Raw genomic sequence first — 16970 nt, forward strand, 5'->3', positions numbered from 1 at the left:
ACGTCTCGCCTATTCAAAACAAAGATGACAGTTTTTATTTTCTTTATAATTTTCATTCTGAACACAGAGGTCTAAATAGCCTACATGCTGTGACACTGTCTCATATACAGTCACACAAGTCACAGACATGGGCATGCAAATTCACAACACACAACTGTCTGTCTAGACACACACACACAAACACACACACACACACACACACACCCACACACACAAACACACACACACACACACACACACACAATTCAATTGTTGTAGTCCTGTGAAAGTTAGCGTGTGTGTGTGTGTGTGTGTGTCTCAGAAAAACAGTGGGGGGGGGGGTAATTTATTTTGACTTGTCTGATGGAGTTAATAGGCTATACGTAATTTAGAGTAGGAGATCATTCCACTGGGACTGTTGTAAAGTGTATTATTACATTATTATTACAAATTAATATTATACAAACCAGTGTGCACTGGAGGAGATGAGAGAGAAGCAATGCACTGTCCATTGCAAGCATTCTGATCACTGGGCTTACAGGGTCAGACACTCACGCTCCCACTCGTCTCCTACGCACACACGCACATACTGTCACACGTGACAAAACGTTCATGTTGACTCCAGACTTGTGCAGAGGCCTCTTTTGGTTATTAGACCAATATATCCTGAGTCACAGGCTAAACACGCACACACGCACGCACACACACACACACACACACACACACACACACACACACACACACACACACACACACTCTCTCTCTCCGTTCCTATGTCATGGCACTCAATTGTCTCTTTAATATGATCATTGTGAAAGTGATACAGGATTTGAGAGCTCATTTATACATGCCTCTTTATTTAAGCAAGGAGGCTTCAAAACGTTCAAGTCTTGTGGGTGTTTAATCAGAGCTGAATTGCTGTGGGAGGACAAGAGAAAAAGAGAGTGGGGGTGGATTCTGGCTGGAGCAAGATAGCAAGAATGCATTATTCAGAATGCATTTGTATGAGACTATAACATTTTCTTTATTTGAAAGCATTATGTTTGCAGCTTCCTGCAGTTGTGGCTTTCCTTCACTGTGAGCCTATAAGACTGGACTTTGGTCATTCTGTTTCTTCAACAATATTATATACTTGAAAGAGACCATTGTTTCAATGGCGCCATTAGTGAAAGAGAAACTAGTTCAGCTATGCAAAGTTGAGTCACAAAAGTTACAAAACATAACACTATCATAATCACTGCTTTAATTAATACATTTTTCATTCATTCATTAAAAGGTGATCCTGTTCTGACTGCGCTGCTGAACTCTATAGGTAACAATCCACAATCTAAACTTGTGATGTATAAAATGTATTTCTTGTGGTTTTGTATAGTGGCACTGTATAGTGTAAAGCATCACATGACAATATTATCTAACTAGAAAAAGTGCCCTTCTGGGCACAGGTCTCCACCAGGAGGATAGGAGTGTGTGTGATGTTTGGCAAAATGTTTAGGAGTGATATAAACGTGATATAAATGTTTGTTTGTTTTTTGCAACAATTTTCTTCATTGTATTGAGGAAATGCAGAGTCAGATCACTCATAGCATCTCTGAGGATAGAATTCTGGATGAGCAGGACATGTGCAGCATTTTGTACAAAACGGGCCACTCCTGAAGACTTTGGAAGGCAATCTTAGCCAATCAGTGTAGAATCTGAGAAATCAAAGACTCGTCTTGATCACATGACTACAGAGATCATGTATACCGATTTGCATGAGATTTGGATGAAATCTGTGCGACTAATATAAACAATGTGTTTTGCAGAAATCGGCCTCATGGTGGCGCTATAACCGGCAGATGTGGCGGGATGCAGGGAAAACATTTTTCCATGCCTCCAGGGAGTGCGCATACAAAGTTGTACACAGAACGATGCAGTTATAGGTAAAAACAGGAATTGCCTTGTTATAGCACCACCATGAGGCTGATTTGGAAAATAAATTGTGTCATGTCGTCCTCAGCCTAGTGGAAATGTGCGTGTATAATTTCACGGAAATTGCACACTGTGTTTGTGATTTGTGGCATTTTGTTCGAAACGGACCAATCATGTGAGCTTTGGAAGCAAATCTTAGCCAATCAGGAAGGAAGATGGGAAATGGTGCAGATCCGTGTTGATCACATGACTATGGAGATAGTGTATACCGAATTGTGTGATGTATGGATAAAATGTGTACGAGTAATCTACAGAAATGTGTTTTGCCTAAATCGGCCTCATGGTGGCGCTATAACAGGCCGTTGAGGAATATTTTGGGCAGAGGTTCGTCGTTGGCATTTAGGGAGTGTGTGTGCAAAGCTTGGCATGGATCGGGCCAACGGTGCCGGAGATTAGCTGGTAACAGACGGACGGAAGGAAGGTAGGACGGACGGACGCACACACACACACACGGACGGAGTGCAAAACATACTCTCTCCCCATGCCTTCGGGCTGGTGGAGACAAATATGAAGTTCATACAGTATCTGCATGGTGACTTATCATGACAAATGGCAGTATTCATATAGACATTAGTTATTAGAGCAAATGTGAGTTTTCATAGTACATGATGAAAAAACTGTTTGTGGTGACAATTCAACACAGAAATGTGTCTCTCATTCCAGGAAGCCTCTGGGCACTCCTTTACCATTGTATAATAATGCCTGATTTACGCTCCACTGTACGACGGTGTCACAAAAATACCCGGTTGACAAGCTCACAATGGGTCCTGGATGCAACATGTTGAAAGCTCGGTGCACTATAGCGTCATATAAATCAGGCTTAACAGCATGTACACTTCAATTTTGTAAAGTGTTGACTAATTCAAGACAGGATGACAGCCTGCAAAGTGTACAACTTCTAAATAATACAGGCATTATTATGTTACCGGTTCAGACAGGGTGTATTTATGTAAACATTCGGAGGAGAAGGGATGTGATTGAATACTTGACTATCAACAAGAGTATAGGGCATGGCAACATTTTGGTGTGTAGAACATATCACACAATTTCGCTGCTAGTACAGCAAACTACTCTATAACACAACTACAAAACATCCAAATGGTGAGACATTGTTCCATGATTGTTCTTGTTTATATATATATTTTAGGTTGCAATATTTACTCTTGCGATTTTATATCATATATGCCAAACATGCCATACAAAAACAAACAGCCATCATAATAAATAATCACAATGAAAATTGTGTTGATGTACAGTCAGGTAACAGGTAAAAATTAACAGCTCTACAAATATTGGTAGCTGAACACAGACCACTAGTGGCAAACCTCTCTGTGCCACAATGCCAAAAACACATCACAATTTAAATAATACAGGGTCATAAGCTTAATGTCTGATCTCCCCATACCAAAAACCACAGATTTGTCTTCCAAATCTGACAATTTATATGGAAACAACAAGCAAAAAAAGTATGTGGTTGTGAAGACATTACTGTGCTTAGTTATGACAGATATATCTATACTTTTCAATCTATGATTTCATAGGTCCGACAATAAACCTGTAACCTAACAACAAAAGGTCAATTTAGCTATATTAAGAAATAGCTCAGATGGTAACATTGTTGCATTACAGCACCATCTGCCTGATTCTCTCTTGTGTCACTCCATTACGTCACCATAAGGAGTCTTCTTAGGGCCTGTTTGTTCATCCGACTTGGGTACTGAAAGACAGACAGAAAAGTAAAATAACATTATTAGAGGCACCTAGAAAATATACATGTTTTACATATGTCGACCTCCTGATGGCGCTATAAAGAGCAGATGTGAAAACTTCCAGGCAAAGGTTTTTCCTTGGCCTCTAGGGAGTGTGCATACAAAGTTTTACACAGATCCTGCAGTTAGAGGTGAAAACACTAATCGGCCAGTTATAGCGCCACCATGAGGCTGAGTTGAAAATGTTCCAGTGGTATTTCTTCCTCTGCCTAGTGGGAATGTGCGTGCACAATTTCACGGAAATCACATGATGTGTTCATGATTTTGTTTGAAACTGAGCACTCTTGCGAACTTTGGTTCGGGAGATTAGCTGTCCACAGACGGACACACGGACGGACGAGTGCAAAACATACTCTCTCCCATGCCTTCGGCCTGGTGGAGACAAAAAACAGATCTTCAGGGTGTCGCAATGCAACATATTGTGAAATGTGAATGCAACATATTGTGAGTTTGTAGATGAGCTACTTTCACTATTAAGTGTAGGGCTTAAGTGATTAGAGGTATCAAATATGCATGATACAAAGGCCAAGTTTGAACAATGTGAAAAATGCATGATTGCAAACATCAGTTGAAATAATAGCACATGAGGCATGGACAATTGGTTGGCAGGTCCAAAGACGTGTACTCACTTTTAGGGCTGTCACGATTACAAATTTAAGTTGACGATTACCATTTTAAGTTGACGATTACTTTTTTGACCATTGGACAATGGACATTGCAACATATGAATACAAATTTAATTTGTTTGGTTTTTAGGCTTCATAATCAAAAGTGGCATAGGGCAGATACGACAAATAACTTAAACATAGAAATAAATTACTAATACTGAGACATTCAATAATTTTATACTTATCCCACGATCCCATTTTTTCACCCAGTGTCAATTATCTAATTCTAATGTAATCCTGGACGCTACACTTCCTCTGCCAACCTGGGGGGGCAGCGGACTGACCTCATGCTTCCTTCTATGCATGGGTAGTCCAAGCTGCTTCTTTTCACCTGACAGAGGGGAGTTTCCCCGTCCGGACGTAGCGCGTGGAAGGAACACGTTATTCCGACCAGTTCCTTTCCCCTCCATCAGGCGCCCCAGCTGGCCAGGGGGAGGTAGTTTTAGAGACCAGGATTACTGCATGTTTTTTGTGAGGGTACCTACCCTAGGGGACACGGGGAGAACATGCAAACTCTACACAGAAAGGCCCTTTCGTCAACCCCACATCGGGTATGGGCACTGATGACGCGGAGGAGAGAACACGCCCCCCCAGCGCCCACAGCATCCCCAGCGGGAATCGAACCCAGGACCTTCTAGCTGTGAGGCGACAGCACTATACCGACTGTGCCTTTACTTAATATACTTAAAATACTTAATTAATAATTCTGCTATTTTTGGAAAATGCTTGAAAATGTATGAACATTTTTCAACATGGAAACGATTATGACTATTATGCCAAAACAAATTGCGATTATCTCAAATAAAACTCACATTGTGGTGCCGGTGGTGATCTGTCTGGGACTTTGCCAGTTTCTAGTAGAATCCAAAGATCTGTACACTTTTGTGTCTCCCAGCGTGTCACTGCATAGCTCCCAACTGATGAAGCCACTGAAAACAGAGGGTGGGGAGAGTGAGAAAAGTCACAAATAAAGACACTAGTGAGTCAAGTGACATGGTCTGGTATGTGGAGTGAACTGGTTACAGACTATTTATTGTCTCACCAACTGATATAAGTAGGTTCCATTGAAGGGGATAAGGAAGCTTCATCTGTAGAGCTTTTTGAATTGCAAACAAACCAGTGGTACCTAACAGGAGCACAAAACAGGATAGGCCTACTGTACATCCGTTTACTATAACCTAGTTAGTACATCATCGTAAGACCACGCGCGCACACACACACACACACACACACACGCACACACACGCATTTATAACTATAGAATATTTCAGATATGTCTCGTTTGGTATTCCTCTCAGTCTCAACAGATAAGAGTAAAACTTTACCTATGACTCACCCAAAATAAAGGTCCCAGTCCCTTTCATAAAGGCGTGGGACTGACAAGCAGCATATTGCCCTAAACCCTAGGAGGATAATAATACAACGTCAAATACATTATTGTATTGATGGGAAAGGTGAATGCCATCAACCTTGGAAGCATGCCACCAGTGCACCACAGCTATTATGAATGTTACGCACAGGATGTTTTGCTGCCAAAGCATCGTCTACTTTCGTGAGTCCGATGTTGACCATGTTGATGTCTGTGTTGATGAAATATCGGTCACAGAATGATATTCTTCCTCGACATGGTCTTATGTATAGTTATTATCCATCCAGTTATTAGTAGCCTATTATTATCTAACTTGCCACTGACTGACTTCCTTCTTGCAAAAACAAGATTGTTTTTTCTCAACACATGATGCCACCAAGTGGAGTGGAGGTGATACTGCAATTGTCTACCAACAAGTCTGATGAGTTAAGTTGTTATGTTATGTCAGTGTGTGTGTATCTGTTAGTTGAATTGTAACTTTGCTCGTTTAGTAAAGCTTACTGCTCTCTACTTAAACATTGACATCTTTCACTCAGGAATCTTTTGTCTGAGTGTGAGGAAGTTGCATATTAGCCTCGCGTTGCGATACTATACCATGCATTAGGGGTGGATGAAGTCTGGCTGAGCCAAGCTAGTTGCATTATTGCATATTCATATAGCCCCTCACAATATGAAAGGAAAAATTAAAGGCCCCACACTACACCTCACCTTCACATCATTTCTGATCATTTCTGACACTATTTAATTATTTTGTGTTATGTATTCATTTAAATAAGGATCCAACTTAGCTGTTTAGTCAGCAGAAGAATGCATTAAATGCAACTGCCATTAGAGAGCTTTATTAATTCCAAAACCTACTCCATAAGGAGTAGTTATCCCACTCAATTCAGGCGTGTGTTCACCTGGAACAGATTATACCAAGGAGGAGGACAATAATTATTATAAAAGTAGCATAATAGCAATATTCTGAGCTTTACTTAGAATATTACTATTACAATTTTTGTTTAAAGCAGTCTGATAACAAATGAAAAAAACAAAACAAAAACAGTTCTATTAACTTGTCAGCTGAAGCTGCACTTGCACACCGGCGTACTATGATGTTTTGTTAAAACTGACATAACTAAAAATAGAAAAACATATTAGTATTTTGAAGCTCTAAATGTAGTGTCACTGATATAAAACAAAATAATTTAATCTCAAACTAATAACCAAATAGATTAGAATCATAAAACACGGGCACATGAGGTTTGCCTTGATGCTAAGAGTGGCATGGGAGGTGTATAGGCCTATCTCTTAAGCCCAAACCACACCAAAGGGTTGAGACGGGACAAGACGGTAAAGGTCAACTACACCAATGCAAGTCATTGAGTTGCAATGAGTTGCATTGGTGTGGACGTGTGGTTGACCTTATAACGGTTTTGTCCCAAGGACTCCCTACCGGTGTGGTTTGGGCTTTAAACTGGGGTAAGATAACAATTCCGGGACACATCCTCAGTAGTGTGCCCTTTGAATCAGGGGGTGTTTCTGCCTTTAAACTGTACAGCTACATGGTGATCAAGCCTGAGCTTGTGTCCCATGCCAAATCATTCAGATTTGCCTAGTTGTAAAGTGGCTGATATCCCAAGAAACCCCATAAAATATTATATATAAACAGTTAAAAACAAATCATTCAAATACATTTAGACTTGTAAAAGAGAAACTAAGCAGAACATGTTCAAATGTCCACACAAAAAGCAGCATGAACAAAAGCAATGAAGCAATGAAAACTCCTGCTGTGACAGATGTCTCGGTGAACATGAGAAGAGATTAGCCCGATCGTTGAGACATTCCTACTGACTGCTCACACCATAAGAGCTCTATCGTATCGTAGATGGAGGGTGGTACTCTGAGGGGAAAGGCTGGTGGCAAGGGGTATGTATACCTGATAGGGAGACAGATGGAAAGAATGCAACAACCACTGACACACACACACACACACACACACACACACACACAGACAGACAGACAGACAGACAGACAGACACACACATTAAACAGAAATGCAACATACGGTACAAGAGTCACAACGATGGTAAAGAACAATTTACCCAGTATCCATTTATCAGCTTAATTCTTAGTATTCCAGTTCCAATTTGCCTGCTCATTCTTGCTGCGATCACTTCCTATTTAACTTATTTATCTTGTATCCTGTATGAGTTCTCTCCTGATTGAATAACATTGGTATCATGACTTGAAAATGCATTTTCTCTGTTTACTTAAGAGCTGGAGAGACAGGGAGACCAGACCCATTACTGAACAAACACTACTTGTGTTTCTGGCATTTGTAGTCCCCTCTCTTATAGCACTTCAAGGCTGGACTACATAGTGAGAACGTGAAAAAGAAAGCTGTTTTAGCATACAGGCATATTTCTAAGAAAACAACTCAACCTAAGACTTTATTCAGTCGTTTGTGTCATGTTTATTAATACACACTTGAAAATCTACCTGTATTCGCAGTCACTTCCCATAATTTCATGTCCCTATTTTTGTCAGGTCATCATTGTGAATTGTATATATACACACACACAGCACCTCACATTATTTTCTTTAGGTTTGTCAATTCAATTTAAATACATTGTTTCCCATCAGCCAATCTGTGAGATTGGGCCTATACTGTACTATTATATAGATAAAATATGCAATTGAGTCTTATACATGAGTTTAGCATATAGGCCTACACCCGGAAGAATGTCACTCTTCATCTTCTAGGATGGGTCGTAATTTCAACATCCCAATAAAATCCCAAGGATCACATTTTATTCCTTTATTTTATCATTTTACAGTGAAGAGATGGTCAGTTACCCCCAACTGTACTTCTATTCACATACTGTAGCTCTGTATTTCTAGGTGATTAATGCTTATATTCTTACAAAACAAAAGGATTTCTGACACATTCTGTACACTCCTGCCGCCAATCACTCCCCATCCAATCATAATGAGTATGACAAAGACTTTAACATGGGAGCCAACATTTGAGCAGTGTTGAGAACCCGTCCACATACATATACCCATACATACAAAATAAACAATCAAATCGCATGTGCATCTGGTGCCACATGCAAATGTGTCTGAACTCATCACCTAAGACACAACAGGAAGACACACATTTAGTGCGAGTGAGGATAATACAGTTAGAAGGTAGGTGCTTAGAGGGATGAAACTGAACCCAATTTACTTGAATCACACCTGTGCAGTAGGAAGAAAAAAATAAAATAAAAAGGAATTGGTATTAGGCCTTTTGAATACATACGGTCTCCTACTTAAAGTCAACCTGGGCATTATGTGGGGATTTCAAGTGTTTTATCCCAGGACATCCCTCACAGAGGAGTATTCAAGCACGAATTACACTTGGTTGTGTGGGGGAGGTCTTGCACCAAATTAGCCTACCTACAAGGCAAGCTCACAAAGTGTCACAGTGCGAGCTTGTACGTATATCGGCTATTTTCGTGACAACTGTCCGCAACTAGGCATAAATCCAGCTTCAGTGATAGTGAGCTGGGCTGTAGGAACATCTGGAAGGACAAGTCATGTCAAGAAGTGTAGAGATCGATTCATTCATTTGTCAGAATCAGGACATTTACCATTAGATAAGAACAATGCCTAAAAAAATTGAACAGGCCCAGATCTCCAACATACCCACGAAAAAGTCCCATAACATTAGCTTTCTGTGATTTTGCTTTAATAGCTACAATGTGGTTAGAATAATGTGCTTCACAATGTTTTATAAACATATTTCAATCAATAGGCTTTCTCCAACAAAACATCATAAATAAAAGTTACAACGCTGGATCCTGCTGCAACGACAGACTAAGTGTCAAGAATCAAAAATGATCAAAACATCAAATTTGATCGAATGGAGGTGTTTCAGAGTGCATGCCACTTATAAACCTTCAGTTGGCCAATTTTAACCATTCTTTAGTTTAGAGGAATGCCAATCAAGTACACAAAGGTTTCTTTTGCGGGTCAAATAACTATAAACCTAGCCAATTCAAATTCAGTTTCTTTGAAATGATTTGAATTTAATAAATCGTTTTACCAAGGAAACATTCAGAATTGTTTTTTCTTGACAGAACTGTTAATCTTTTCCCCCCACAAGATCCTGAACAAAATATCTTTGAGCTGTAATAATATGCCCCCTTTGAAAAGCAAGAGACATACATTAATCAACCCTCCACCACTTCATCAGTGTCCTTCAGTCTGTAACGGCAGCACACACACACACACACACACACACACACACACACACACACACACACACACACACACACACACACACACACACACACACACACACACACACACAAACAAACACACAATACTGGTAGTGTGATTCAATCAGTGAAATCGATCTGTTGCATGTTCTGGTTGGTCTCAGGAGAGAATGACAGACAGGTGACTAAGGTGGTGAAAGACCAGGTCGATGGCAGCCATGTGTACCAGAGAGGTCATAGGGGGAGCAGTACAGTGAAAAGGTCCATGTCCCATTGTACCAGCTTAATGACAGGTACTGTAGCCCCTAGATCCCAAAACGCACACACATCAACCCAGCTGGTGGGTGGGTGGAGAAAAAAAGTGGATGACAACTGTCCATAGTCGACTGTGGTCCAAGTGTGCCAACTTTTTAAATCAGTGGAACAACTTCTCTCCCTTCCCTCACATACAAATCCTTAGCAGCAGGTAGAGCTCGAGGGTCTCCAACCTCAAGAAAAAACGAAAAGAAAAACGAAACAATAATAATAATTATAATAATAATGTTTCCCAAACATCCCCATCCACAAGGGAAGCACGCTATGGAGATTTACCAGTTCTGGGAAGTGGTAGTTGTCTTTTTGCTTCATTCTTCTCCATCTCTTCAATCCCAATCACCCCATCAACCAACCAACAATGTCCGCCGTCGTTAGTCTCTTGTCAGCAGATTATTATTATTTATTCTTTTCATTTTTGCACTTTGTCCCCCGTCCCCTCCCCTCCCACAAGTCTAATCCTTCCCCCCCATTCTCTCTCCTATTCCTGGTGAGAATGGAGGGAGGGGATCATCGTTCAGGCTCGGACTCCAGGGCCAGCACCCGTTTGCGCTCGCGACACTGCTTCTTGTGGGCAGGCCAGTCCCTCTGCTGGCACTGGGAGCCGCAGTAACGTGCCACCTGGCAGCGCCCACAGATGTTAAACTCTCTGAGCTGTGGAGAAGGATGAAACCAAGATCACCTTACATTGTGTGTCTAAGTGAGAGAAAACATGATTGGCACTGTGGCTGTATGTGTACAACTTTGCTTTTCATCTTCCAATTTATAATTTGACAAATTATCAAGTGATTAGAATATCAAACTTGCTTACTTGAAACTTGCTTAAATCCACTCTAAACATAATTGTGCGGTTTATTTCTCTGTCAAAGCTATGTTATTGCTGCATTTGTATGCATTTAAACTACAGCTTGATTTGAAAAGAATACAAAATAAAATGTCCAGAAAATAGTCTTGTTTAAATGCACATTTATGTTTGGCCAAAATTGCTTCAATTATTCAGGTAAGTTTGCTAACATTTTATTTTTTAACTTCTACACAACTTCTAAAATATACACTTTATGGCATGTAATGACACCGGTATGATCCTATTACAAACATCAAATATGTTTTTGTTAAGACTGCCAGTGATTATACGTACCCTCCTCTCAATGAGTGAACAAGGAGGGTAGTGACACTCGTAATAGGTGCATGAGCATTCCTCCTCCTCCACTAGCTCCCCGTTGGCATTGTAATAACGCGTTCGACTCAGCTCAAGGTACTGTTCTTCCACTGGATCAGCTGGCACTTGCTGGATGGCCAACCAATACAAGGACTGCTCTCTGAAGATGGAAAACAGAGAAAGAGCAGGTGGATAGGATATACATTAGTCAAAAAGTATTCACTACACATAAAGTGACAACATGGTTGGCCGCAGACAGCCACGTGCACCCTCCGATACACGTGATGTCACCAGTCACTTCTTTTCAACAGACAGTGAGGGATTTCACTCGGAGGGGTGCTAAACTTGTGGAGGAAGTACTGCTCCAGGTGACTCAACAAACCTGAAGGAGTTGCAGTGACAGATCACCCTCCACACCCAGCTTCCCACGGCCACTTGTATTTATTAGAGTGAATGGTCTATTTATGAATTGGTCCATTTATGCTACTCTATTTAAAGATGACCCTGGGGTGTGCAGTGCGGAGTGGGAATTCAGTCGGTCAAAGGTTTTCTACCTATACCTATTTCAGTCTAAGAACATCAATTGTCTCATCACCTGCCACATTTCCCCATTTATATTTAGGGAGTTTGAGTGTCAACAGACCTGCCAATGTTGGGATATTGCCATGAGTACCACTTGCGCGCGGAGAATTCATATTTCACCCTTCTGCTGTTATACCGCGCCCATCCCCAAAATTGCGTAGTTGTCATTGCGCAATTCGTACCTGTGTACAGAGACCTAGAATTGAGTAGTTTGTACAGAACATGCATGCAGGTTGGCAGGTCTGCAATATGCTCACCATCTGAGGTGGGAAGCTGTGCTGGTTATTAGGCAAGCACGCCCTCACGTGTCTGTGCCAATCACAGCAATAGGGGGCAGGGTATTGGAATTGCTTTTGAAACCTTTATTCAATGGAATGCATTGAAGTGTAAAAATGTTTTCCATTGTGGCTCATGAGTGGGCAGGTTCTTTTTCAACCTGCCTGCACACATGCCTGCATTATGTCAGTGTGACGTGGTATGATAAGCTGTCCATACACACCACATGCTGGTGAATAGTGATTTGTGGAATGTGTCACATTACATCTTGTTGTACCAAGAGGTGTATGTTGTAGTCAACAGGGGAGATGGAATAGCTACTGGAAACAAACAATACAAAAAACAACAATAGTAACTCTGAACAACTTAAGAAACATCCCTGGATCCCGAATCAAGCCCACTTGACTGCTTCTCTGGTCTGCCAGGCATTATATTTTGTACCTGCAGTTTTCCAAGTTGAAAAAGTGATTTTCTAATGTTGTCAAGCTGTGTACAAGAGCTGAGGTGACTGGTGAGGAGTAATAACCAATCATTAGAGATCAACATATCCGATCCTCTCTGTAAACTGTGTAGTTTGGGCCATCATCAACCAAATAAGCATACTAGATTATTGAACTATGAGGCACATTTCAAATTTCAATTGTGCGACAATGCAAGTGCCTGCAGTTTAGATCCTGTTGCCTGAGGGGATGGTCGCCTTAACGTGTTGTGCTGATTGATCCAATCAGTGAACGACCTGTCTGTGTTTCAGTTCAGTGAGTGGCTACCCAGGCCGACCTCCAGCCAAGCACTGAACAAAAAAGGATTGAAAAAGATATGAAAAAGATTTGCTTGTTGTCATCAAAATATACCAAGCCTAGGCAACTGCAGTGGACTGGAAACTAGTGCGAGTGACTTCAAATGTATCTAAAACATCTGTGTATGTTCGCTAATGTGATAGTTTCCATCGTAAAGTTAGCCTCGGACTGGTGCAAATTAACACAATCTTAAAGGAACAGCCCCGTTTTTCCATCGTTTCCAGATCTTTCCAGATCGTTCATATTCAAGGAAACATTAGGAAAGTGTCATTTCAGAAGATCTGTCTTATAATTTTAGAATATTAACTCAAATCTAGCTGTGGTCCTACCTCTGCTTGCTGGATATCTCCTCAGGTTTGGGGCTCCAGCCCACGGGAACCAGGCGCAAATTGTCCAGACGGTTGTCCACTGTCACAGAGTTGATGTGGACCACTTGAAAACTGGGAGCAATGCCTCCTCTGTGCTTCTCCCTATAGAAATATATGCACATTCATTTAGAATTATCTGTAAGACTGCAGAATAACGGTTATTATTAACCACATTCAACCTGGCATTCCTATTTTGTGCATGCTGTTCTAGGCAAACATTTTCAAAAACAGCAAAAGTAGCAGACTACAATACAAGCTCACAAGTTTGTAGATCTTCTATTTTGGCCATCATCGTAGGACAGTGTATATAGCTTACGTTTTTTTTCCGACAAGAAACATTTGGCAGCCCACCCTTATACGCATGTTTTTCAGCAATGTAAAAAATTAAACGGCATACGTAGATACCATGTTTTCACATCCGGGTTACTCGCTCGCAGACCTCCGGCTTGAGTTAGCAGTAGCTTACGATGTTTATCTTTCGCCAGAAACGTGAATATGTTGGGAGCGATGGCATTTTTAAAAAAAAAACACAAATCACATCCGAGCCTCGTATGGATGATCACCGCGGACAGGGCTCGTAGTTTCAGAGATAATAGCCAATGAAGATTCTACTGTTAATGCCAATCTACTTTGAATGTGTTGCCTAGCAACCGGGTCAGTGTTAACAGTTCAGCGAGACAGTTTCATATTATCAATAAAGAACAACAATTGACAGAGTATTCCGTCAGCAGTTGGATTTTAAATGACGGAATATTCCGCCCAGAGTCTCTCCATTGAGAGCAAACTTCCAAAACCTGAAGTATATAAACAGTTTCTATGCACACTGGTTCACTCCATCCATTCAGTTCTAATTATGTGAATGTAAAGAAAAAATCACACCCGTGTGAACTGAGTGGTGCAAGGTCTTATATAGCCCGATCAGCTGTGGTCTGACGTAATGTCAGTGACCATAGTATAAACCATGCTCATTTTTTTGGGTCCCACGTACAGGTACACACATACAGACACAGACAAAGCTGGTTGTTGGAGTGGTTTGCACCACTCAAAAATGAGATAAATTGCAATATTCAGTATCTGTGTATTAATTAATCAACTCACCAGAGCAGTTCATGTAGTGGCCTGCCTGCCCATCGCCCTTTACCAATGTCAAAGGCATAAGCAAAGATCTTCGCCCCATTGCCATCCGCATCAACCTCCATGCGTGCCTATGTGAAATCAATGCAAATGTGAACACAAAAATACAATATATATTATATGTAGTACAATAAATCTGGAATCAGTCCTGTAATATGAAAATGTATGCAATGTACCTCAAACGCATAGTTTTCCACCAGCGGTATGTCCTGCTCATCAATCAGTGTGTATTTAGTCTGAAACACAAACAATTTCTTTATTGAACTAAATGAAACAAATAAAAGCCTAATAAGTACACCTGCTTGTAGAGCAGAATGAAGTGGCATGTTTAAAAACAGGTTTAATCTACACGTTTACAAAGCAAATGCGGACATACAATGAGCATCCTTACATGTGTCTCAGTGCAGGCGACAAATTAGATTTTTATATCTACTTGGATTTTGTCCATATAAAGGATGCACACATACAGCACATCGCAAAATACCAACATCAAATCTCTCTGAGGAAACATCACATACTGGATGCTACATACAACAGAGGGGTCAAAACAAGCATTTTGAGTGACACTGAATTTCATATTTTAATGGGACAAGCATTTGTACCGTTAAATTGCAGATCATGCAAACGTTATCAGTTAACTATCGTTAACCTGTTACAATCTGTGACACTAACTCTGCAAATGGGAAGCTGATAATTTATCCATCCGATCTGAGGAATGTGGGGAACTGAGGATGTAGTCTGATGTAACAAATGGACCCGTTACAGACACACTCAGAGTTTAAGTACCACTCTGGATAGTAGATATATGGACAGTTTGAGGCCATACATCAACCATGTATGTATGACTATGATCATTATTTATACCATAGAGCCCTGCCGCGTTACACAAAAGATAGTGGATATAACGTTCTAGCGTGGCAATGGCTTCCTCCTCCTTAAAGCCGCACATCAATATCCTCGTCACATTTTAGTTCACCTTAAAAAAAGACAGGTGGAAAAAATGATAAGCTATGGAAAGCAAAATAACACTTGCTCCTGACGATATAGTAAACATTCAGTTGACTGAACGACGTTTAGACTGGATATGGGTTAACGTTTAGCTGCTGGCTAGCTGATGTTAGCTTTAAACCTCGCGTCACCAGTACTGTGCAAAGCCTGGTTTCTATTCCATTTTAAACAGAGCCATCCGCTCTAGAGCCCGCCTACTCAAAACCCATATCCGTCATATACAACCACACGCACAAAGACGAGTGTTTCCGTATCCACCGACACCCTCAAGATCGAACATGCCAAACTGGCATATCGTTAGCTTTAGCGGAGACGGATGAAAAATCAAGTAAGAGTCGTCGCGCCATATCACTAATCCGTTGAAATACAAACTGTACAAGATTTAGAACATTTTGCTCAGGCGCCGTATCAACAATGGTTGTTTGCAATTTAACCGTTACTTAGGGGATCAGGCATCGCCACGGCGAGTTTATATGCGCTTTTTGCGGTCCGTGCGGGCCCTCCTCTGCTCGTCGCACATGGCAGCCCTCAGATCCAGCTCACCTTCCCGGCCACACGGCCAAGTCGAACGATCCCGAGCTTGAAATCCGACATTGGGGAGAGAGAGAGAGAGAGAGAGCAGATGGTCACACCACGCAGCTCAACTTATGATCAACTTGAACGACGTTGAAGTTGAGAACTCGTCAGGGCGACCCCCCTCAGCCCCAATGCGATGCCAGTTTGTGGGTTGATGGGTTCAGCCTTCCCCCTGCCCGTTTTTCTCTGGTTCTCTGCACTACAGTAGGAATGAAACCCCTCTCTGACACCGCTACTGGCGTAAGGAAGCAGAACAACGTTCAGGCCAGGGACCTGCTGCGTCAAGTAAACTTCAGTAACAGTCGGATTTCCGATTAGCGGACTTCAAAGTAAGACGAAGCGGAGCCACGAAAACGTGGAGCGCCCTACCCATAGATATATATAAAGTCCCTACCTACCAACTTCAAAACCGCTCTCAAAGAGCCCCCCCCCCTCTTTTTTCTGTTCATGTGTATTCTCTTTTTTCTATTAACTGTGTAGGCCTATTTGATGTTTTTCTTATGAATTGAAAATGAAGGAGGACCCTGTTGTAAACAGTCTATATAGTGCTTTTCTGGTTTTATCCTCTTCAGTTTCTGTATTGACCAGTAATTCCTTGGACTGTACTCATCCTGCAATCTGTTAATAACATTATGAATCAGCACTATTGTTTTAACCACTCGCAACCTGGCTTCATTATTTTGGACATTAAATATTTCAGAAATAGCGATAACAGAAACACACTGGATTGAATACTTTAGTTTAAACCCAAGAAA

General features: G+C 41.1%; 2 protein-coding genes across 5 annotated transcripts; both read right to left on the reverse strand.

Annotated features, from left to right (window-relative positions):
• Positions 1–3597: 3597 nt before the first annotated feature.
• Positions 3598–6137, reverse strand: tmem141 (transmembrane protein 141). 2 transcript variants are annotated; one of them, XM_079524124.1, is made up of 5 exons: positions 5903–6137; positions 5721–5787; positions 5427–5510; positions 5197–5313; positions 3598–3664 (listed from the first exon to the last, which is right to left on the reverse strand). In XM_079524124.1, the coding sequence occupies exons 1-5, from the start codon at positions 5954–5956 to the stop codon at positions 3603–3605; spliced, it is 384 nt and encodes a 127-aa protein (XP_079380250.1). In that variant the 5' UTR covers positions 5957–6137; the 3' UTR covers positions 3598–3602. The 2 variants fall into 2 exon arrangements, with proteins under 2 accessions (XP_079380250.1, XP_079380251.1); XM_079524125.1 differs by lacking the exon at positions 5427–5510.
• A 2404-nt stretch (positions 6138–8541) lies between these two features.
• zmynd19 (zinc finger, MYND-type containing 19) lies at positions 8542–16575 on the reverse strand. Of its 3 annotated transcripts, XR_013791982.1 has the most exons (7): positions 16183–16575; positions 14808–14867; positions 14596–14702; positions 13459–13599; positions 11454–11634; positions 10595–10969; positions 8542–10491 (listed from the first exon to the last, which is right to left on the reverse strand). XR_013791982.1 is itself a non-coding variant. In XM_079525146.1 (6 exons), the coding sequence occupies exons 1-6, from the start codon at positions 16231–16233 to the stop codon at positions 10826–10828; spliced, it is 684 nt and encodes a 227-aa protein (XP_079381272.1). In that variant the 5' UTR covers positions 16234–16575; the 3' UTR covers positions 8542–10825. The 3 variants fall into 3 exon arrangements, 2 of the variants coding, with proteins under 2 accessions (XP_079381272.1, XP_079381273.1); XM_079525146.1 differs by having other exon boundaries at positions 8542–10969; XM_079525147.1 differs by lacking the exon at positions 16183–16575 and adding an exon at positions 16080–16126 and having other exon boundaries at positions 8542–10969.
• Positions 16576–16970: the final 395 nt, after the last annotated feature.

The sequence above is a fragment of the Electrona antarctica genome (assembly GCF_951216825.1).
Source record: "Electrona antarctica genome assembly, chromosome: 16".
Classification (NCBI taxonomy): domain Eukaryota; kingdom Metazoa; phylum Chordata; class Actinopteri; order Myctophiformes; family Myctophidae; genus Electrona; species Electrona antarctica.